Source organism: Antrostomus carolinensis, unplaced genomic scaffold (genome assembly GCF_000700745.2).
Source record: "Antrostomus carolinensis isolate BGI_N321 unplaced genomic scaffold, ASM70074v2 scaffold2043, whole genome shotgun sequence".
Lineage (NCBI taxonomy): Eukaryota > Metazoa > Chordata > Aves > Caprimulgiformes > Caprimulgidae > Antrostomus > Antrostomus carolinensis.
Genome location: NW_010304451.1, coordinates 30,741 through 53,376, shown reverse-complemented (window position 1 = coordinate 53,376; position 22,636 = coordinate 30,741). Strand labels below are relative to the sequence as shown.

At 44.4% G+C, this 22,636-nt stretch overlaps 1 protein-coding gene across 1 annotated transcript in view; it reads left to right on the top strand.

Moving 5' to 3' along the window:
* Window positions 1-10,474, top strand: part of ADGRL3 (adhesion G protein-coupled receptor L3) — a 137,874-nt gene extending 127,400 nt beyond the window's left edge. Inside the window, exons 19-21 of the mRNA XM_029084136.1 lie at window positions 3,989-4,117; window positions 7,620-7,637; window positions 9,669-10,474. Of these exons, the coding sequence (XP_028939969.1) occupies window positions 3,989-4,117; window positions 7,620-7,637; window positions 9,669-10,474 (953 nt within the window). The remainder of the gene's footprint in view (window positions 1-3,988; window positions 4,118-7,619; window positions 7,638-9,668) is intronic.
* The last annotated feature ends 12,162 nt before the right edge of the window (window positions 10,475-22,636 follow it).

The window sequence follows — 22,636 nt, the reverse complement described above, 5'->3', positions numbered from 1 at the left end:
AGGGAATGTTATTGCTGAAATGTAGGGAAGCAGGGATGACACAGGACTGTGGGATTTGCTGGGAGAAATCGGTGTCACACCACAGATGATGAGAGCCAAGGATCCAGCCATAAGTGAATAAATAAAAATAAATGATGAACAACTGCTGCTTGCTGAGGATATTAGGCACATTGCCAACACTGAGCCAGACAGCTGCTGAGGGTCACATCCCGAGGGCGCTATGCCGGGGAGGAGCAATCAACAGGCACTCGCAGCCCTGCTCTTTGTGCTTTTTGGGTCCCTGGACACACATTGACTTTCGCAATTGCAGCCCTGGCACCCGGCCTTTGCTGCACGCCTGCATGCAGGGCTGAAGAATAAGCCTCTTTGCTTTCTCTCCTGGTATTTTGGGAGAGCATGCTGCTTTGATCCTGTGTTTACTTTATTGGGTTTTTCTTGGGTGTTCATTACCAAGACCATTTTCATGCAAACAGGGTCATAGTTTGGTAGTCTACCAAAGCCTGCTCCTTCGGCTTGTGCCTCCTCTACAAACCTAATCTGCTCTTCCTAATAGCCCCATTGGTTGCTATAGCAATGATAAAGTGTTAGGAAAAAGGCAGGATGGTACTTAAATGTATGGCTGCTGTTACCTTTTTCTTCCTCCCTCCTGGGAAGGAGAAACACAATAATGGAGATTTGTTTGGTGTATTATTGTTTTATCTAAAGCTTTAACTGAAGGCTCTTTGGAGCCTGAATGCAGTCCTCCTCTCTCAGCATCCTTTGAGGTTGGGAATGTTGCAGCTCTAAAGTAGTTAAGGAGAAACAAGAGCCCAAATTAATGAATACAAAGTACATATCATTTTGGTTTTAAGATGCTAAAGGTTACATTTACTATGACCTGTGGAGAGTGTGAATTTGCCATGACCAGCCCACCATGATGGGAACTTGCTGCAGAGTGCTTAGGGCCCAGTTGGGTTTCTGAAAGTATTGAAAGGTAGCTGAATGTGTTAGCAGTGAGTTTGTTTTGGATTTGCATTTGCATCAGGAGAATTACTCAGCATTGCCATCAAAAGTGGCACTTTGATCAGTAAATTAAAAAATCTTAACACCCTCAGCAATCAAGGGAGAGGAAGGCAGAAGATGCAGTATTTTTGCTTAGTAGCTGCATACAGGAATGGGTGGCTGTTTGTTTTTTTTTTTTTGTACCAAGCCCCCTCTTTTACGCACCCAGGAGAGCAAAAATTACTTATTATGTGTTTTTAACTTTTTGCCAAGTTTGTAGTCAGAATCATGTATCTGCATTAAAAGTTGAGTTCTCAGAAACTGTCTAATTTGTAACAGCCCAAAAGAGCCAGGTTTGTGTGAATTTAGATCACTTTAGACTCCGCCGTCCTGGTGAATGTAGGCAAGCTAGGCATTAAGTACTGACACAGATTAGTCCCTTCTCCTCCTTACCAAGCAAGAGCATCCCCTATGCCAAATGTGCCTAGCCATGACAGGATCAGCTTGTTCCCAACTCCTAGGAATTGCTAGACAAGATCAGACCAATGATATATCGAGTGAGATGCTCTTTCTGGCAGTTGCTGTTTAAAGATGCCTCAGGCTTAAAGCATTCAGAACCGTGTGGCAGGTATATTCTTTTCCATATCAAATCTCATAGGGACTGAGTTGGAGATTGGGTTAAATCTCAAATGGGAGGATTATATCACTTCTGAATTTATGGCTGGCATTAAGTCTGGATGTTCCCGTTACCTGTATAAAAGTGAATCCCTTTTTGAATCTTTTATGGCCTGGCTTGATTAAAAGTGGGATGAAAGCAGAACTAATTTTAATGGACTTAGTACTCACACTGGTATAAAACCAGTGCAAGAAGAGATGTGGTTCCTACAGTCCCTCATCCCAGATGTATGTGAGATTCATGGAAAATATATTACCAGAAGGAAAAAATTGACTCATTTACCTATTAGTTACATTCAAGGTTGCTTAGTTAAGCGTTCATATAATGTTTTCTTACAGGAGACAGCTTTGTTTCCTTATTTCCAAACACAGCAGCTCATCTTGCTTTCCATCAGCATAGCCAAAAATATCAGGTGAGAGAAAACAAGTCTTTTTTTTTTCCAGCTGCATGTGTCAAGGAGTCTCCCTGGCATGCAGCCCCCATACAGTGCTGCCTTCTACTTTGTCCTGTGCTCAAAAGACCAATTAAGTGATCCGCTAACACCATACATCTGGGGCTGGAAATGGCTGGGGGAGGATGAGGAAGGGGAAGGAGAGCAGTCTGCTCTCTTCCCTACCTATGCAGATATGGAGAAACACTGTCCCGAGAAATGGAGCCAGGCCAGTGTACGAGCACCTCAGGAGGCAGCTCTGAAGGCCTCCACCTAGCCTTAGATTTAGCCAGGTTTTGGAGGGGTTTTTTTGTTGGGGTTTTTTGGGGTTTTTTTTCCAATACTCAGTAAGTGTGAGCATTCAGAGAGCTTGCTGCTAAGGAGATTTGTACTAATCCGAGGCCCTTGGGTTTATATATCCTCAGCAACTCCATCCAAAAAAAAGAGGGAACCAAAACCAGCTAGTGAGTTGCAGAGAAGAGATTGTACGCCGTACCCTACATGCCTCGCAGACTGCCTATGCCATGCCACAGGGCCACCTCCACCCCTAAAAGAGACAGATGGGGTCTCCATGCCCCAACCTTTGATGAAGGCATCCCTGCCAGGGTTGTTGGGTTTGGGGATTGGCTTTTCAGTCACTTGTTTGGGTTGGGGCTATCAGATGTTGGTGAACAGCCAGGTAACTGAACCCTCTGACAGCCCTGTCCTGGCTAGCTCTAGTTGCTCCACCAAGGAGTTACTTTTCCTGGTATAAAGGTATTGTCTCGACAGTTTAGCCCTGGAGGTAAAAACCATGATGTGTCCTTGAGTATTCCTGCTCTGGGTCTCTACTGATGACAGTGGAAATAGCCCTGGGGCTAAGTTTTTGAGTTGGTTGCCTCTTTGGATCACAGAGGAAGGAGATTTGGAGTAAGGTTTTAATGGATTTTTTGGTCCTGTAGGTCAGCTAAAAGGTAGGGGGAAAGCTTTACTTCATGGGTTGATGCTTGCAATAGGAATCAAGGTAGGTCTTGGCAGTCACCTTCCAAGCCGTGATCATCTGGAAAAGCACAAGTCCAGAGGCTGCAACTCCAAGGGATAATCCAAAGCGGGAGGACAACTGCTGGCTGAGTGCTTGGAAACAACAGCAAAGAGGTCTGGGAGTGGGTAAACAAGGTGTTTTGTGGGGCAAACGGAGAACCTCGAAACATGCGTCTCTGGCCACACTCACTGCTGATAGAAACACCTGATGGAGCTGCAGTGCTCTCGCCTTCAAGGGTGGGTTCGGGTGGTTGTGAATGTACTTGACGGTAATACCAGAGCAGTAGCTGAAGTGAAACTTGTCCTCTTAGACATGAGAAACAGCTGCTCTCTGATAAGTGCTGAGGGCCTTCGGAGAGGCCGCATTCTCCATCATTTCTTTTTAATTCTGCCTTTTCAATTTTAGATGTGTTGCAAAGGACCAATAAAAGAGATCCTAGCCAACAGTGGGAGTTGAACGTGCTGTTTTCTGTTAGTCATTAGATTTTTTATTTTTTTTTTAATGCATTTGACAATTTCCGGAGAGTTTTTCCCCCCCGCTTTGTGTAGGCTGCCATCTTCCTTTCTTTCATTGTAGCAAGCATGTGGGCATAGCCTTGCTTACACTCCAAGTGACTGGGGAACCACCATAAATGTAGCTTATCTGCTTTCTGATACATTTTCTTTTGCATTGGTTTGGATTTGTGCATCGTCAGTAACATCTGTTCTGCTTTAGTGGCATACAGTTTTCTGAGTCTAATTAGCTGGCTGCTTGTAATCAGGACTATTTCAACTGTTGTCATTCTGAATGTTCTTTTTCCCTTTTTTTTAATACCACATTTGCCTGATTGACCTTTTTTGTTGTTTTTTTTTTTCTCTGTCTTTCTATCGGGCTGCTCCAGGAGCCATGGCTAATCATCTTATAACCAATGCTCTGCTTCGTCCTCATGGCACTAACAACCCTTATAATACATTGCTCGGGGAATCGGCGGTCTATAACAACCCTTCTGTCAGCATGTACAACGCACAAGGTGTGCTGGAGTTTCTCTCTAATTTTTCTAGTGAGAATTCCATTTTCTGTGGCTTATTTTGGCCCATTTCTTTCTTTTTTTTCTTCCCTTTTTTTTTCTTCCCACAAACACACACTTTTTTTTTTTTACTTTTTTTTTCTTTTTTTTGAACTGAGCACAAAAAGAAGATCCCCTACCCTTCCTTTCATTTAAATGCATCTTTCCATTTTCCAGAAGCTTTTTTTTTCCATGAGCTATCAAATTCACGAAACACCCTCGTCAGTTCTAATCAAAGCATTCATAGTGGTTTTGATTTTGTTTTTTTTTTTTCCAATTTCCTTGCTTTTATATTGTGTTGGTCTTGTGTGTGTATTCTGTTATATGTATCCATTCCTCTCTTTGTTGTCAGTGCATTTCCTTGTTAAACCATTCATTTCAGAAACAGGAACACCTTTGAAGGTAAGTGAAGCTAAAATGGCCTTTGCCACCAAAGCTGCTCTCATTTGAAATGGCATAGAGACATGTGGTCAGCAGCACACCAGCTTGCACAGGAAAAAAAATGCAAAATAAAGTAAAACTGCCCTTGATCTCTAAGAAAAATGGCAGCTGAAGCGAGGAACGTAGGTCAGCTCCAAAGAGCAGAGCTTAGATATTGTAAGAAATGTTTTGCCATTTGCAATAATACATTTTATATCTATTATTAGAAAGAAAAAAAAAAAAAGAACAGAAAAAGGTGTAGTGAAACTAGGAGCTCTTGTGTGTACTTCTTTCAGCAATGGAAAATAAGGAGGTAGAGTCAGTTGTACCTAATGGAGGATTCCGCTGTAGAAGTCAGTCTCTTGTCACTTATGTGTTTGTCTCTGCTCCGGCTGTGGGAAGGGACCATATTTGTAAGCTGATGTCCTGATGCTTCCATGAGGGAGAGGCATATGGGTTCAGATGGGTTTGAGGAGGAGCTGGGGAGTGTGGAGCCCTGACAGCTCCTGTCTGTTGGTGGCTCTGTCCTGCTCTGCCACTTCCATCGGATTTTTTTTTTGGCTTGCTTGCAAGGTGGCTGTATCATTACAGAGTAATGCTGAGTTCAAGCACAAGTAGGTCAGCACTCTGACAGCTCTCTAATCCCAATGAAAGTGTCCCTTTCCAGTAAAGGATCTCTGAGGAAGGGAAAATAATGATGTTTATAATGCAAGCAGGAAAACCCCCTTTGTGTACTATATGACAGCATATTGTTTACGATAGAAATAGATATTGAACTGTATCACTAGGGTGTTTTCATTCAAAGCACAAGGAAAGCACACGTGTTTGACCTTTTTGCTGTTCATTAATTTCTTACACTATGCTAACTTTGTGCAATAAATTTGCTTCCACAGAAGCTTTTTTAAAAAGGGCTACTGTTAAACATTAAAGGCTCTGAATTTTAAGAACTTCAATGTACCGCAAATGTCGAAAGGAGCTTTGATATTCTGTGTAGTTTCTTGCATGGTGATATTGAGGTTTGGGGTACTTTTAAATCAAGTGTCAGCAGGTAATGCCGGGTCAGCATTTGGCTTAAGAGAAGTCCTGATGTTCAAGTCCAGGTGCCTTAACTGAACCCAAGTGACGTGAGTGGAAATGTGACAGAAAGGTTTTACGTACATTTTAATAATCTTGTGTTCTTCTAATTTTTAAAACTAAATTCTGATACAGTTACTTGAGTTAAGAGCATTTTATTCCACAAAAATAGTGTAATTGATTTGCAAGTGCTATTCAGTGCAACACAGCCAGATGGATATTAGAGAAACCTACCCAGGCTTCCTCCATGGGAGGTGAAGAGAGTGGGACCAGTACAGATCCCATTTAAACCCTTAGATCTTTGCCACTGACTTCAGAGGAAGCAGAACCCAACACATCATTTTCAGGAGGCTGCAAGTTAATTAATGAGCATACAACTGGTATAGTAGCTATTGCTTTTCAAACTGGTTACTGTCTCTAGACAATTAGAAACTGTGAATAATAGGATAGGAGATTCTGCAGCAGAAACAAAGGTTAGCAAAGCCAAGCAGGCCTAATTGCCTCGGCAGTTCTTTGGAATTTAAGGATGCTGAACCAGCAGGCACGCTACAGTGATGATAGTGCATTGTAAAAGTAGGTGCTGTCACCATCTCTGGGTGTGCCTTGGCTGGGATCAGCGTGCAGTGAGGGCATTGCTAGCTAACATCATCCAACTAACTCATTCCATATCACTAAGGCTATGATTTTTTTTGCACCTTCATCTACCACTTCTGATGCTGGCCATTGACAGGAAGAGGACGCTATAAGAAACCTTGGGGCTGATCCAGTCCACCCCTTCCTTTCACTGTCCCCAGTAATGTGTTTTAAAATACCCTTTCTGCTCAAGCCGAACTGCCCCATATGCAGTAGAGAATCACCAGGGGCAAGGAGCCAGGTGGAACCACCACACCTTGGAAAGAGGTGGGGAATCAGACTCTAAAAGGATGAAGTCCCATTTCCCAGTGGCAAAAGTGATTCCTTGATGGGACACAGAGCATAGAGGAAGGAGGAGATGGTAGGCGAGGGTTATGGCGCCCCGCAGCATGTGCCGAGCGCTCACCACCGTTGGCAACTGATGGACGTACACTGACTCGGTCTCTTGGACACAGGAGTTTCTGAAAATGGCCTAACTGCTTTTGTGAAAGCTAATTTTAAGAGAAGGCAGCAATCCTGTTAATGAGCTCTGGTTAAACCCCAGCGTGCCACAGACCATTGCAAAGTGGGAAGTTGAAAGTTATCACTGACTCTTCATCTTCATCTCCGGCTCTTCTTGTTTTAACCCTTTCTTCTCAATAGCTTCATTTAGCGATGCCATTATTCGAACTACCGTTCCTCTTGCATTTTTTTTTTTTTTTTTTGTCAATTTTTTTTTTTTTTTTTTTGCAAAGTCCATGTAGTTGGCCATGTCTTCTGTTAAAAAAAGAGCAGACTTACCAAAGTTGGTAAAATGCCAGCAGCCCTGTGACGAGCAAAGTCATACTCTTACAAAGCACAGTTGGAAAGGATGGACAGCAGAACATTTTTAGCAAGGAAATGGATTTCAGTTTCAACTGCCAGGGGTTATTATAACTAACAGTAAGTAAAGCCATTCCTTTTAAGACTTTGGAAGTGACGTTAACAGTGCCTGTCTTTTCAAGCATGACCATTACCAGCTTTAGAATTTTCTTAAATTTCCAGGCATTATTTCTTGATTTGTGTTGCTCACTGAACGTTTTATAATGGCATTGGAAAACATTTTAAATGTGATAATTTTTTAAAATAAAAATGTAGTCTCTTGAATATTGCACTTAAAATAATTTTTCTGTCTAAAATGTCAATATTTTTAATCTGAAATAAACCATGTAACAAATTCATGTATTCTGGGCAGTGGAAATTATTTCCGTTAACTCTCTTTTCTGCATATCATCAATTTGCTTTTTACTCATGTTTCTCCTACTGTCGCTGTAAGCTTACTTGTTGTTTTTTCTTTCCTTTTCTTCATGCTGTCGTTTAGAGCCCTACAGAGAGACAAGTATGGGAGTAAAGCTAAACATTGCATATCAAATGTAATTTTTTTTAGTTCACTTTTATTGCATCACATATAGATGATATAGTTAATCAAGGAAATTCATCTCACAGTTCTGAAATCAAAAGAATATTAATATACATATGTATATATATGTGGATGCGTGTGTATGTGTGTGTGTATATATATGTATGTGTACATACATATATAGATGAGATTAGATGATAATTTGTTTAATTCTCGTTTTAGTGGTATTGTTTACCCAGCATAGTTTCTCATATAACTGTGCATATGACTTTTTTTTAAACTTCACTTTTTTATTTGCGAGGTCATGACATTTTTATGCAGTGTGTTTCATGGCAGACCCCGCTCTGTTCTCACCTGCGATGCCTCCATTTTATTTCCCCACCAAACCCTGACTCTATGCATTGGCAGCAGAAGCGCAGAGCTCTACGCCTCAATGCATATGTTACTCCACATGACCATCGGACAGATGCTGTTGTACCTGTCACCCATTACATACCGTCCTCTCCCCAAAATGCTCACTTTTCATTTCTCCTCAAGCATCATGAGTCGGTTGGAGAGCTTCCACCGTGAAAATCAATGACTTTGCTCTATATCTGTGATGGCTAGTTGATTTTTTGGCATAGCTCCCTCATTTGCTGGGATACCTGGGATACGGCAGCACCCTCTAAGCTTCAGAAACCTAAAAGGTGACCGACACATTTGGGACATTCCAGTCAAAAGCAAGAAGGAAGCCTGCAGTAGTGCTTGCCAGCCCTTGACATGCAGCAACTACTCCATCGCAGATATAGACCAAATCCTGTATTTTCGGAAGGTACACATGCCACGTGCCGAGTTCATCTGAATTGTCAGCTAACAGCTCCTCTAATGCACCGCAGCTTTCTGGGAGTTGCTTGCCATTTTTTGGCAATGCCTGAAGCCTTTAGCCAAAAGTTTGATTTCATGCCTCACCATGCCTGCACTCCTTCCAAGGAGGCCAGTAATCCCAAAAAAGAAAGCATGGTGCCTTAACTGCTGGACCTGGTTTTCTTCTCCCTTGCCCACTTGTGCTGTGTTGCTCTCAAAGTGCTTCCCCGCCGTCTCCCATAGCGTGTTGGAAAACAGCTGAGCTCCAGCCTTACACTGGCAGTGTTGAGACACCTATGGAGATGCGATAGGCAGTTAGTTGGGGGCACCCTGAGACCCCGTTACTCCTCGCAGGTTCCCCTGAGACCCACTGTACCATGGCAGTGATGGTACTTGCCGTACCTCCCACTGAACACTCTGCTTTAACTTTGCAAGTGAAATGGGAGCTATTTTTAAAGGCTTTGCAAGACCCCACAGCAGCTGCTTCCAACATTGATTGTATTAGAAAATCCCTACTCAGCCAGTATGGAGTAAGTAATTTTGGCCATGCCCTTGTGCCAGGAGAGATAGGACTTTTAGCCTTGTTCCGTAGAAGCCTGGTCCAGGAAGCACTTTGGGCCTCCACCTTGCTAATCCCCAAATCCCACCGTCCAGGCCTTATGCCTTTCCCATGACAGCCTGCCCAGCAAAAGGGGAGAATGGATTTATTTTTTTTCCTCTAGGAAGGATACACTCCCAAACAAAGTCTGAGTAATGATTAACCTGGGATGTGAATACTTTTCCCTCAGCTGGGGGAAACTGGCCCCTTCCTCCAAAGTGCCTGGAGCCGGGGCAATTGGGACCAGCCCAGAGTCACCTATTTCTCACCTCCCCTGGGAATACATAGAACAAAGTGTGAGAGCTATAGGAGGTACCAGCCAGGAGAGGTTATTCCTTCCCACTGGCTGTTGCCTTATCAAGTCACATACTTGACAGCACTTTCCATTTTTTCATTGGATAGACCTTAAGGCGGTTAGCTGGAGTTGCGCCCTCGTATTTTGGCCGTGACGCTCTCCTCGCTGCCAAGCCCCAGCAGCTGCGGCAGCCTAGGAAGGGGGTTTGAGTGTGCACATCCCGCGTGAGTGTCCTGTTTGTACAAGTCACCCTCTCTTGTGTAATGTTTTTCAGAGGGGCTTCTGAACAATGCCAGGGATACAAGTGTCACGGATACTCTACCACTGAATGGTAATCACGGCAACAGCTACAGCATTGCCAGCGGCGAGTACCTCAGCAACTGCGTGCAAATCCTAGACCGTGGGTACAACCACACCGAGAATGCCCTCGAGAAAAAGATCCTGAAGGAACTCACCTCCAACTACATCCCTTCCTACCTGAACAACCACGAGCGCTCCAGCGAGCAGAGCCGCAACCTGATGAACAAACTCGTCAACAGCGTGGGCGGCGGGAGTGAGGACGACGCCATCGTGCTGGACGACGCCACCTCCTTCACCCACGAGGAGAGCCTGGGCCTGGAGCTCATCCACGAGGAGTCAGACGCCCCGCTGCTACCCCCCCGGGTGTATTCGGCAGACAACCACCAGCCCCACCTCTACAGCCGGCGGCGCATCCCTCAAGACAACAGTGAGAGCTTTTTCCCCTTGCTGACCAACGAGCACACGGACGACATCCAGTCGCCCAACAGGGATTCTCTCTACACCAGTATGCCCGCGCTGGCCGGCATGCCCATGACAGAAAGCGTCACTGCCAGCACCCAGACCGATCCACCGCCAGCCAAAAGTGGCGGCAGCGACGCCGATGATGTTTACTACAAAAGCATGCCCAACCTTGGCTCCAGGAACCACGTCCATCAGCTACACACTTACTACCAGCTAGGTCGAGGCAGCAGCGATGGTTTTATAGTCCCGCCAAACAAAGAGGGAACCCCCCCGGACGGCAATGCAAAAGGACCCGCTCACTTGGTCACTAGTCTATAGAAGATTCAGCAAAAATTAAGCAAAGAAACAACAAAAAGCCCCTCTGTAATGCTCGGTTTACTGTTCTGAGTTAATCCAAACAGTGGTAATATTGTGTGTACTCCTAAATCTTCATGCTGTTCAAAAGGAAACTCTCGGACTTTTTTTACTGGAATTTTTAGGCTGGCCTGGAGAGGACAGTAACTGCTGCCCCACCCTCTTCTCCTCCCATCCTCCTTCCCTCCAGACAGACTTCATTATGTTAATGAAAGAGATAGATAACGGCACACTTCGTGGCCTTCTCAAGTTATGCCGTGTTTGTTTAAACAATCCTTGATGCTGTGTTGCTCTTAATACCGAGGACCTGATTTAAGAGGGAAAAAAAAAAAAAAAAAAGGCCAAAAATGTGCATTTGAAACTAGTAGCGATGACACATTGAGGTGGGAGCGCTGCACAAAAACAAGCTAGCAAAACTCTTTCTTACCAATCCAGATCACATAATGGGTTTTGGTCACTCACAACTTGGTTTCACTGCAGCACCCTTTGCTGCAGGAGCAAACAAAGCAAAAACAAATTTAATGAGACGGAAGGGAATCCTAGAATTCAGTGCTAAAGGCATATTTTATGTTTTGCTGTATTAACGGATGATAAAAACTAATGGCAGAAAAAGAGAAGCGAACAATTTCTATGTAATGTACAGATACTAGCATTGCACATATAGTCTGCTTTCTGTTCCTCCAGAACTTGCGTCCCTGTTAATGTAGTGGGAAAAAAAAAAAAAAAAAAAAGAACTTTTTTCTGTTGTGCTGGTCTTGTAAGTTTGTCTACCAGTAGGAGCAAGGTTTTTCATAACTCTCTTTTTTTTTTTTCCTTAATTTTGTTTTGCCTCTTCCATTGCCCCTCCCCTCCGTCCCCTTCTCATCCTGGTAAAAATATCTCACTGAGCAAAAAAAAATAAATGAACATTGCTTTCTAAGGACTGTTTTTAGTAACACCATCACCATTTCTTTTCAGCCAAGGCAGACTTTTTATTTCCTCGCTGTATAACTTTCTTCAGCCAGTGTATTGCCGACAGACCTTTTGGCAGACTAAAGCAGGGCAAACTTCCCCGTTGACAGTGCACGACTGATCGTGACAATAATCCTGCAAAGCATCTTTGGTGAGCAGCCCCTCAGCCAGGCCGTAGGGTCACATCCAGGAGCCGAGAGGTTTTTTTTTTTATAGTTGTAGCGGGACTTCTACAGGAGACAGCCATTTCCCTGGAGGAGTGAAGGGCCTTCACAGCTCTGTCTGGTCCCCGGTTTAGGCACTTGTACTGCAGTGGTTAAGAAGAAAATCGATTGACATGTAGTGAGCTAAAACGTACTTTGCAGTGATTTAAAAAAAGAAAAAAAAAAAAAGTCTTCTGTTCATTATTTTTCCTAACAGGAAATTTATTTATTTGACAGGATTTTTAAGTAACATAGGTTTTCTGGAGGTAAATTAGCAGCACGAAATATGAATTCTTCTTCTTTTTTTCTTTTTTCTTTTCTTTTTTTTTTTTAATTTATGATCCATTTTGTACGGTCTCAACAGTTGAATGACCTCATTACTAATATTTGTTGTAAAAGTGAAGCTTGTTTGCCAACCAATAAACAACTGATCACAATTTAGAAAGTACTGTATGTATGTACTGTACAATTAATCTCTCTTTTGTTGTTGTCGTTGTTGTTCTTCTCTCCATTACTGTCTTCAGTACGAGTCTCCACTCCTTTACGGCATGGGTGAGCAATGCCAAAGAAAGGAGGCCTAAGCTGAGCAATTTAAGCACAAAAGTTACGCAGCTATGGCTGACTAGAAATATCAGGCTAGCGGTACTTGTTTAGGGGCAAGAACAACGCCGGTCGACGTTTGTTGCAGGTGATTCTAGGTCTGTTTTGTGCCTCCTGTATAAACTAGCTGACGACACGCGAATGATTTGAGTATAGTATTTCATGTGTCGTACCTTTTAATCATTGTAATGAATTTTTTTAATATTTTTTTTTGTTTTTTAATTTTGGTTCTTCTGAGATTAAAAACTGCTGGTAGCATGTCAAAAGAGTAAAACAAGTCCCCGTTAGGCCTCCTCGGTCGTTGTTTGCTGTCTCTTTATTTTCTTGCTCCGGGCGTACGCAAAGCGCCATCACTGTCCTCAGCCCCATCACCTTTCCCATCCCACTGCTGCTAATGGCCCACTCACACTTCACTGCTCTCCTCCAACCTCCCCCTTCAAATCCCTTGGCAGCAATTAGGATTCGTCATCAGGATATAGAAAGCCACAAAATAGACTAGGAAGGTGGACAGCGAAAATAACCACCTCTGGACATACTCAGTACCAGGTTTTTTTGTATGTGATTTTTCACAAAGCCCTCCCATGCATTGGGCTTTGGGATCTGGTGTTGCCTCCATCCAAGCTGCCTCCATCCAACTCCCATCAAGCTGGGTAAAAGCTGAAAGATTTGGAGCAGGCGAGTGATGCCTGTGTTAGACAAGATATTCCCAGTGCTGGAGGATAAGTGCTGCAGCGGACCAGCTCCACTCTATTCCAGGGTTGTCCTCGTGTGGGGCGATGCTGCTCGATGCTCATCAGGGGGAAAGAAAGAGGGAGTGGTGATGTTTGGTAGTATTTGCAGCCTACAAAAGAGTCTGGTTTAAGTTGCAGAGTCTGGTTTAAGTTGCCTGAGTCCTTCCTGCAGCCAGGCACTCAGACCAAAACACCTTGGGGAGGAAACTTCACCAAGCAGTGATCACAGCCTGTGCCTATTTCTGGGTCTGGGTTTTGGCAAAGGAGTGTTTCCCATTGGGAGACTGGGAATCATTTGTTTCATAGCAAAACAGCCACTGGCCAGCCAGGTCATGCTCTTGCTGCCTCCCTTTTTCATTTTATGTTCCATACCAGCAGCGTTGGAGCTGGGCAGTGTGTGGTAGACCTATACAAAGCAAGCATTGCAGACCCACGTGGTCATACCAATCCATGTAGCAACCCAACAGAGGATGCTGAGGCTTGAAATACTTGAAGTACAAATACAAACTCTTTTACTATATTAGACTCCAAAAAAATGGTTTTGTGGGGACATGGTAGGATTACATTCATGCAGAAGATGAGATACACCATAGCAAATATTGTCATGATAAAATGGGAGGCAGGTGATCAACACAGTATTTACCACCTTGCCTGAAACTATGCAGGAACAAAACAGTGGTGGATGTGCTATGAGATGATTGTGTCCTACTGAAAAAATCTTTGACTTTGTTTACTCTGAGTGGTCCTTCTTCCCTAGCCTTTCTGTGTATTTTGGATTTATCAGTGGACAGGCTGTTTTTCCCCTCTTCTCCATCCTTCTTGCTCGAGCTTCTCTCTGCCAGCCTACCATGCCTATTAGCACTTTGATTGCAAAAAAACGCTGTTTATTTTCAAGCTGATTATTTCCATCCCCAGGCTGTTCTGGCACCACAGGATTCACTGTTGGTGCTTCTTATAGCTTTGGAAACAGCTGAATCACAAAACAGAGGGGAAATAGATATTATTAATTATATTAAGCCAAAAATGGTTTAAGACTGTAATTTAGTTTGGAAGGGGGAGCAGGATGTGGATTATTTTTGTCATTCTTTTCCTCTTGCAAACAGGCTTTTGTTGTGTCAGACAGTTGATTATGGGCATGGTGAGGTTTCTGCTTGTTGATAAGTAGCTCGGGAGATACAATTCTTGTGCAACTGGCAATGTAATGGTGTCTTCTGTGCAGACTGTAGCATGCAAAACTCAAGTCAGTGTTAAGTCCTTGCTGCCTAAAATGCTCCTGGGCTAGGGGGGAGAGCTACAAAACTTATAAGGCATTTCTTAATGCTGAGCCAGGGCAGAGATGTGAGAAAACTAACAGCTTGATGAAGAGGCAGTAGCAATTATGGCAGGCATTAAATCCATATCTGTGCTTGGGGCACATAACTTTGCAAGCTGGGTTGAGGGGGCTAATCAGCCCTGTACTGGAGGGTTCTTTTTTAGAGCTTTGTCTAAAAAAAAAAAAGCAGCCTTGCCTTATAGGGAGAAGATTAAAGCTTCATCATTCAACTGCAGTAAGCATCCTGCAGTAAGCTTTCAATGAAAACCAAACAGAATAGAGGCGAACAGGCAGCGCTTGGTCCAAGAAAAAAATCATCCTACTATGCAGACACCCCCTTTCTGAAACACGGGGCGACTGTTGGATAGCATGGGTTGCTGGGCATGTTTGGAGTGAGGTTTGTCAATGTCGATCCCTTGCTTGAGGTGTCTTTTTGGAAAGTCTTGCTTGCAGGCAGGAAGAGAGAGATTGAGAAGTGCGAGGCTTTGTGCCTTGTATTTTCCTGGAAATTATCTTGGGATGCTTTACAAGTTATGAATCCCCTTTTTTCCCTTGCTCCTGCTAATTTATACAGGACCGGGTTATTTTTCCTGTGTAATCCCATCACAGACTGCCCCACAACAATCTGACACACTGGTTTACTGTGCAATCGCTATATTTTCTACTGCTGAAGGATACTTTGGCTCCAACAGACAATGCCTGCCCATTTTCTGCAAGAGCTGTAAAAGACTGTAAAGATCTCCCTGAAACATGAAGGAGAGACATAAGGGGAAGGAGATTCCAAGAAAGACTATGTAGGCTGGAGAGTTGCTGGGGATGGGCGGTATTCATCACAGCTTTGGAGGCACTGTCTAGGCAATATTACTTATCATGATGCTGCTCCTTCCTGCCTGTTGATTGTATTTAATTCCTTGAAATCTGTGGTTATTGACCAATCTTTTTTCTTCCTCCCTGCCTCCAGGTAATGATCAGTGAGATGCTTCAGAGGGAAGGGGAAATGGTAGCAGCGGTGGGAGGTTCTGATCTCCAAGGGGTCCCTGTGTGTCTCTGTGTCTGTGCCTATTGCCTGCATCCCCCATCCCTCTCCTCTGGCCAGCTGGCCTTTCTCTCACACACCCCCATATTCTCTTGCTAGTTTATAAAGAATATAATACCCCACAGACTTGCCTACACAACAGGGATAAAAAGATAGCTCATCTTATTAAAAAGCTATCTCAGGAAAGCCTAAGAGCACTGCATTGGTCATCTGTTACACCCTGATCTCCTCCTTACATTTAGAAAGAGAATAGTACTTTATTTTTAGCTACCTGCTGCATTCAGCTAGACGCTATGCAAATTTTATTTAATGAATATTTTAGGGTTTAAGTAGTCTGTGCTCATGAACATTATATAAATGTCATGTCATCACAGGCTCTCTGGTAACAGCGTGATGAACATCCTGCAGCACTAAGATGAAACCAGATAAAATGGGTGATTAATGCTCCCAAGGAAGGCAGCAGTGGTTGCGTTAGTGGTGGCCATCCTCGGCAGGGACATTAACAGCGTGCACAGGGGAGAGCACCCAAAGGGGTACCAGCTGGTGTAGGACAGTTTTGATCTTCCAAAGGCTTTGGCAAACCTTAGGGATGCATGGACCATACACCAGATCATACATTGGTCCAGTTCAGGAGGGATGGGCTGTTTAATGCTGAAATATTAAGACTAGCTGGGATAGCTTGGAAATCTTCCTTCTTTACATCAGAATAGCTTTTTACAGGTGCTTTCTGTTTATTGTATTTGGTACACCAGACAGATGGTGATAGTCTTCCCCAGGAAAATACCAACAACAAAAAAACCCCATCCTAATATTCGCTGTCTTTTTATTTCTTCATCCTCCACGTATCCTCTTTTCTTATATTTCTACTTCTTAAATACGCTGTACACGTGTAAAACCCAAGCTAAAACCTCAATAAATGAAAAACAAATATTGGTATACAGAGCAGTTATTATGTCCTGAAAACAAATGTTTGATATTTTGACAGCCGTGCTTAAAACCCCAAACAACAACTTAAGAGTCACAAACATAGCTGCTGCACAACCTCCGCAGCTGCTGTGCCTGGGAATACCTGTACGGATGACCTGATACCTCCGATTGCCACTTATAATCAACTAGATCTTATGTTACAACTTTGGAAAGGTTATTTCCAGCAGCAGGATGCTCGATGGGTAAATTATGGCTATAATAAAACTGTTTTCAGCCTGTCTTCTCCCACATCTCTCTGAGGCATCTCAGGCACGAGTTTAATTTGGGTGCCTGTGGCAGGAAAGCTCAATGCAGGTGTGAGCTCTGCAGCCTTTGTGTCCTACTGGCAGCAAAGGCTTCGCCTTTCAGCAGGCATGAGCCTGCAGTAACATCCACTGATAAATGTTTTTTGGGGATGAATGTTGAAAACCAAGTGGTCAGTGAACTGGGTGGAGGATTTCTGGTTATGCCTCTCGGGAAGCAGCAGCACCTTGCCCTGCACATCTCGGCATTTGGTTGCACAAAGGCTCCAAGGAGGGTGGGAAAATGGACTTTGGGCAGGGAGAAATAAAATTAAAAGCCCCTAATTTCTGGCAAGGCTTTATCCTTTGGCTGAAATGTGCCAAAAGCAGTTCCTCAGGCACTTTCTGTAGGCAGATGGAGAGAAGCACGGGGTCATACGGGATTAGCCCATGTGTGATGAGAGGCTAGTTTGAGGCAGGCTGAAGCTTTGCTGCAGCTGTTGGGTGCCTGCTCAGGCTGGCCTCTGCTTTCCTTACCTTAAAACAGGAAAGAAGGCTTTACGGTTTGCTGCCAAGGACCTCAGCAGCCCTTTTTTTGAGAGGGTCCCTCCCTGATAAATACATGAGCTGATTTCAGTGCAAGCGCCTCAGCTCTGCCCTTTGGTCATCTCGGCCTCACCCTCCTCCTTGCTTGCGTTGCTACCATTTGTACATACAGATAAAAGGCCTCGTTGCTTAAGCTGCTGTTGATATCAGCCAGAAAGAATGTTTTGTATTGAATAGGTGGGATTTTTTCCCCCAAGTTACACCCTGCACCCAGGCATTTTTAGCTGTTGGCAGTTTGCGCTGCAATGCAAAGCAGCCTGCCGAGCTAGCAGAAGAAAGGAGAAAATGTATCCCAATGCTTGAAAAAAAATGATGAGCAATGAGGGAAGGATGAAAGACCCTCCTTTTCAGAAATACCCCAAAAGAATAGACAAAATAGCCAAGTTACTGGCTCTGTCTCCCAAAAATTTTCCCTGTGATATTTTCTATGCTGTCATGCAGAGCAATACAGGTTTGCTGGCCCTTCTATGGGTGTGAGATGGGTTGAAATGATTTAGGCTTAGAAAATGGCTCCAGGATAACTTTTAATTCTTCTTGAATGTTATCTAGCCTATCTTAACCTATCTCCCTGAAATATTATTTATAAAAAAGTTTGCATGTGTTCACCTCAAATTGCACGTGGCTGCCTGTTCCCAACCTGCAAGTGTAAAAGGAGGTGTTTTCCTCCCCAGGGCTGCAGTATTTATAGAGGCAGCTGTAAAGCAGAGCACTCAGGATGTGAAGTGCCCTTCAGATAATGTTAGATAGCAAAACAAATCTGTTTACTCTGCAGTCATTTATACTGACTATTTATCCTGAACGGGTGAGGGGGACCACAAAAAATATAGTTTGCTCAAGCAAGCCCTATTGGACTGGTACAAGCTAGTGGTTGGAGCTCTGGGCTCTCCTTGCTTGACCTGGACTAAACCCTGAGGAGCAAAGAGGCACCTCAGCATCACCCTTCATCCAGAGAGCAGTGGACTGATGCTGCTGGTCCTCACGCCATTTAACAAATAATTGGCGCATGTGAAGAAAAGACCAGGCAAATCTGTACCACTGGCTTCAGTAAAAAGGGTGGGAGGAGGCTCCTAATAGAATGGTGGTCCATAAATACATTCATTTGCTGTGAGCAAGCCTTCTCTTTCAAGGCAAGCCCAGGCATCCTGTGCTTTGTTTGAGGGTGGAAATGGTCTTTAAAATAGCTGGTGGCTTCTGCAGGGTCCTGCTTTGGGGCTTTACCTGCTCTCCTCTTGTTTTCCACAGAAAGCGGAAGGACGCCCAAGCAGGAGCCAGTCTTCAGGCGAGTCACCATGGAAGACAGTGTCATCTAGCGCCCGGGGCACCCGACGAGCCTGATCCGGTGAGCCCACGCCGGTGCGCCGCCTCAGCTCCTCTGTGCCTCCGTTCACCCATCCCTTATTTGGGATCACACAGTGGGAGAGGGCGGAGAAACTAGCCTCCACCAAAACCCTTGGCAAACCCTCACGTCCCCAAAGAGAAAAGAGCTCGGCTGATCTGCCCTGCACATGGCAGTGCCCTGGGAAGTGCCCTCACCACTTGGTTGGTCGCTTTTTTTTTTTTTTTTAAGATGAGCAGAATGGGCTAAAAATGTCTTTTGTAATAAGAAATGAGTTTTGCCTGTTCCAAACGTTGGCTTTGCAACCTGAAAACACTTAAAGATGGCTGAGCATGCTCAACCCCCCCGTCCTGAGCCCCTCTCCGTGCTCACAAGCTGGGCTGTGTAAAGGCAACCCCGCCGGAGTCAGGTCCCTGTTGTAAATACAGACCTGGCTGTGCGGAGAGGTAATGAGGGAAGGAGAAGAGGGACAAAGAAATAGTCCTTACTCCAGAAGAAGCTGAACTTGCCAGCAGAGTACTGTCAAGCGAAGCTGTCGCTTGTAAATAGGGACCGGCACACGCGTCCAGCAGCAGCTCCACTTGGCAAAAGCTTCTGAGGGGAAAGCTGCTCAGAATTTATTGTCTTGTGTAAACAGAGATATTTTTTTGAAAAAATGAGCCTTATTATCTTGAAGATAGCGTTCCTCAATCAGCTCAGCTGGGGATGGATATACAGGAAACCACAGCGTCTGCCCGGTGGAGGCTGACGTGGGGTCACACAGCCAAGCTGTGCCACAGAGGCGGGCGCAGGAGACACCTGAAAGATGACGGATGCCTCTGGCAGAGGACTTGGCAGACGTTTCTCCTTCATTCATGTAAACAGGGTGGACTCGTTGGGCCAATCGTCTCCACTGGTGTAAATACTCAGATATGGCCCACAGATGACTTGGGCTGCTTGGTGCAGGTGTTTGTTGTGGGGGAAGGATGGGCAGAAATCACCAGGGGGATGCAAACCCCATTGGTGTGGTTCCCCTGGGGCTTTAGCACTAATTTAAAAAAAAAAAAAAGAAAAAAAAGAAAAACCCTGAAGACTTGTTAATGGTGTTGGGCTGTTTGGCTGAGTAGATGGAGGCATGCATAGACATCTGTGTTCGTATCAACCAGTGCCTGTGCATGCAGTTCTCAGTATGCGTGCAAATGCGTGTGCAAGACCATGCCCTGCATAGGTGACTGCCAGCCAGCACAGGTCCCCGTGTCTGTGCAGCTGTGTCCATGAAAGAAGAAGAGAGGATATGGATGGGTATGTTGTACTCACCTTTATAGGCCTAAACACATTTGAAACATCATAAGTATGATGAGTGCAGAGTAGTGTCTGCATCTCTCCGGGGAATGGCAGGCTGGGAGGGTGCTGTCAACTGAGTGAAAGCTGATAAATCTCTGCTCTGCACTGAGTCATCATCCACTGCCCCCGCTCCAACACAGCAGCCACCATCTGCAAATGCTCCCAGCAGAGCAGGGCTGCTCTTGGGCAGGGGTGTTTGCAGGGTGTGGGCTGCTGCAGCGTGGCACTGGATGGAAGCAGGAGAGGAGCTTTGGGGTTTCCCTTTCATCCTTCACAACTCAAAGCTTACTTATGCCTTATTTACTCTGAGTCCAACCATGTGGATTCACGCGGCAGAGGGAAATTAGAAAAAAAATTGAATTAGAAATTGAAATTGGAAAAATACAGACTTAACAACAACAACTAAAAAATTTGAAAAATCACCCAGAATAATTTTCTCTAAATGTAAAAGTCTCTCTCCAGCCTGGCATTTTGCAAGGAAGCAGGGCCAAGGTGGAAGTGTCCCCTCCCCATTAAAAAAGCTGGGTAACGTAAACCAACTATTGCACATATTTAGCATAATATCGGGGGCAAAACCCCTGCACCTTTGCAGGGAAAGGCCAGTGGGCGATCAACAAGGATTGGAAGCTGCCTCAAAGCACCAAAGGGTTTAGGCATCCAGAGTGGTAATTCACTCGCAGTGGTTCAAGGTGAACTGCAGGGATGGTCTTTTCCTCCTGGGTACTTGAATACCTCCTCTGTCATCCCGTTCTGTGGGGCTGCTGTTACCATTAACACCTGACAACTGCCAGTGCCGAGCAATTTATTTATTTATCAGACCATTTATTTATTTATCAAACTGGCATATGGGAGGCACCGTGCTTTCATCTGCCATATGTGGACACCTCTTTGTTTGCTCATTTCTCCAACCTTGTATGGTGTCCCCAGCCAAGGTGGCCATCATCTTGGGGAGACTTGGGTTTCCTCCCCAGGGAAGGCTGTCAGCCTTTTTTTCCAGAGAGAAGAATAATGAAAAATGTGAACAACCCACCCTGCTTTTGTCCAAGAAATATTCTGAAAATCAGAGAGTATATTAAGCAAAATAAATACCTTCAAAATTTTTGAAAGCTCATGATCTTTCACAGTCACTAGGGGACCATCCTTTTGGTTTCTAGAGCCCTGAAGGGCAATGCTAAATCCTGAACCTGGGGCTGCCTGGCCCTGGGGAGGTCTGGGGTGCTGCATGGGATGAAAGGGTGGCTGCGATTGCAGGGAAGCAGAAATCCCCTGGGTTGAGTTGGGTGGGTTATTTTTTTTTTTCTTTTCTTTAGAGCCCTTACTATTAGTTTTTCTCTCAGACAATTCCATCATCCTGCACCTTAAACCCTTGCCATTATGTCTAGAAGAGTTATTCTTGGAGGCTTTTATGACAACCTTAAATGTCTCTCTCTCTTTCCCCAACCCCAAAAAAGGCTGACACCTGGTAACTAATGGTGACAGTTGTAAAGACGAGCCAGACCAACCCCAAGTCCTAATAAAAATGATGAATCCCATCAGCTGCCTCCGTATCGACAGGTCACACGCGGAGGTGAGCTGACAAGGAGAGGGACCCAGGTACTCGCCAAAGAGCAGGTCTGGGAGGTGCTGTTACCAATCTCACCCAGCTGCTGGGTTCCCTGGGGCACAGTTTTGATTTGGTCTGGCCCCGAGTCAGTTGTGATTGACGTTTCACCTGCTTTCCATATCTTAGCTGGACTTCCTTACTCCTCAGGCATGGAATGAATCTTAATACATTGTAATTACTGTACTCCTGGTGATGAACTGGTATGAAAGGCTATCACAGAGAGCATTAATAAAATGTACGTTATGAAAAAGAACTTGTCATTGTCTGAAATTAATAACGCACCGGATTTTTCTCATCCACGCCTGCTTATTACAGGCCTGCCCTTGAGTTTTCTATTAAAATCACTTATTCAAACTACTTGTACAGCTGTGTTTGCCATGAAGTTACGTGCTGTAGGTTTGCATCCCAGTTAGATGTACCGCATGAGGACTTATTAATCTGTTACGTCTTTCAGGCATTGATTTTAGTGACATTTATATAATGCTGGTATGACTAAAATGAACTGACTGATTCATGCGTATGGATTAGTTTGCCTAAGACTTTGAGGCTAGGTAGCTTTATCATGCACTGTAACACCAGAATTCATCACTGTATTATTTACGAGAGACTGAACTGGCTGCATCTCAATAACTGAAGAGATCTTCACTGTTTTATTTATGTATAAATGTTTACTTAATCAGCCACCAATTTTGTTTAGCAGAATTTGTTAGCAAACGGAAATTGTAAATGATAACGTGGTTTCTATTTTAAAATTTATAGGCTTTCATCTATAGCAAAATCCAAGATTTCCAAAGTGTCTCTGTCTACTGGCAATCAACAAGCTCCCTTGTATATGCTTTCTGGTAATTGCAATTAGCTGCTGCAATATTTCACATAAAAAAGAATACAACCCTAATACAGGAGATCTGAGTGGTAGTGTGTCAAAGTCAACATAAATATCTCGATACTTAGAAACATTGCAGCAAGTTTAACCAAGCAGCAAAGAGCCACCGGCCAGCGCAAAGGCAGGAGCCCTGCGGCTTGCGATGCCATGGGTGTTGTCACTCACCGTCTTCGGCGTTCTGCTGGATCAAGGGCAGGAGGACACCACTGGCCAAGGCCTAGGGACCAAGTAATGCTGATCTACAGACCCTGGCCCATGGATATGCCACTATGGTGAGTTCTGCTGCCTTCTCTTATGAGTAAGACCCAATTGCAGATAAAATATAGTGTAGGGA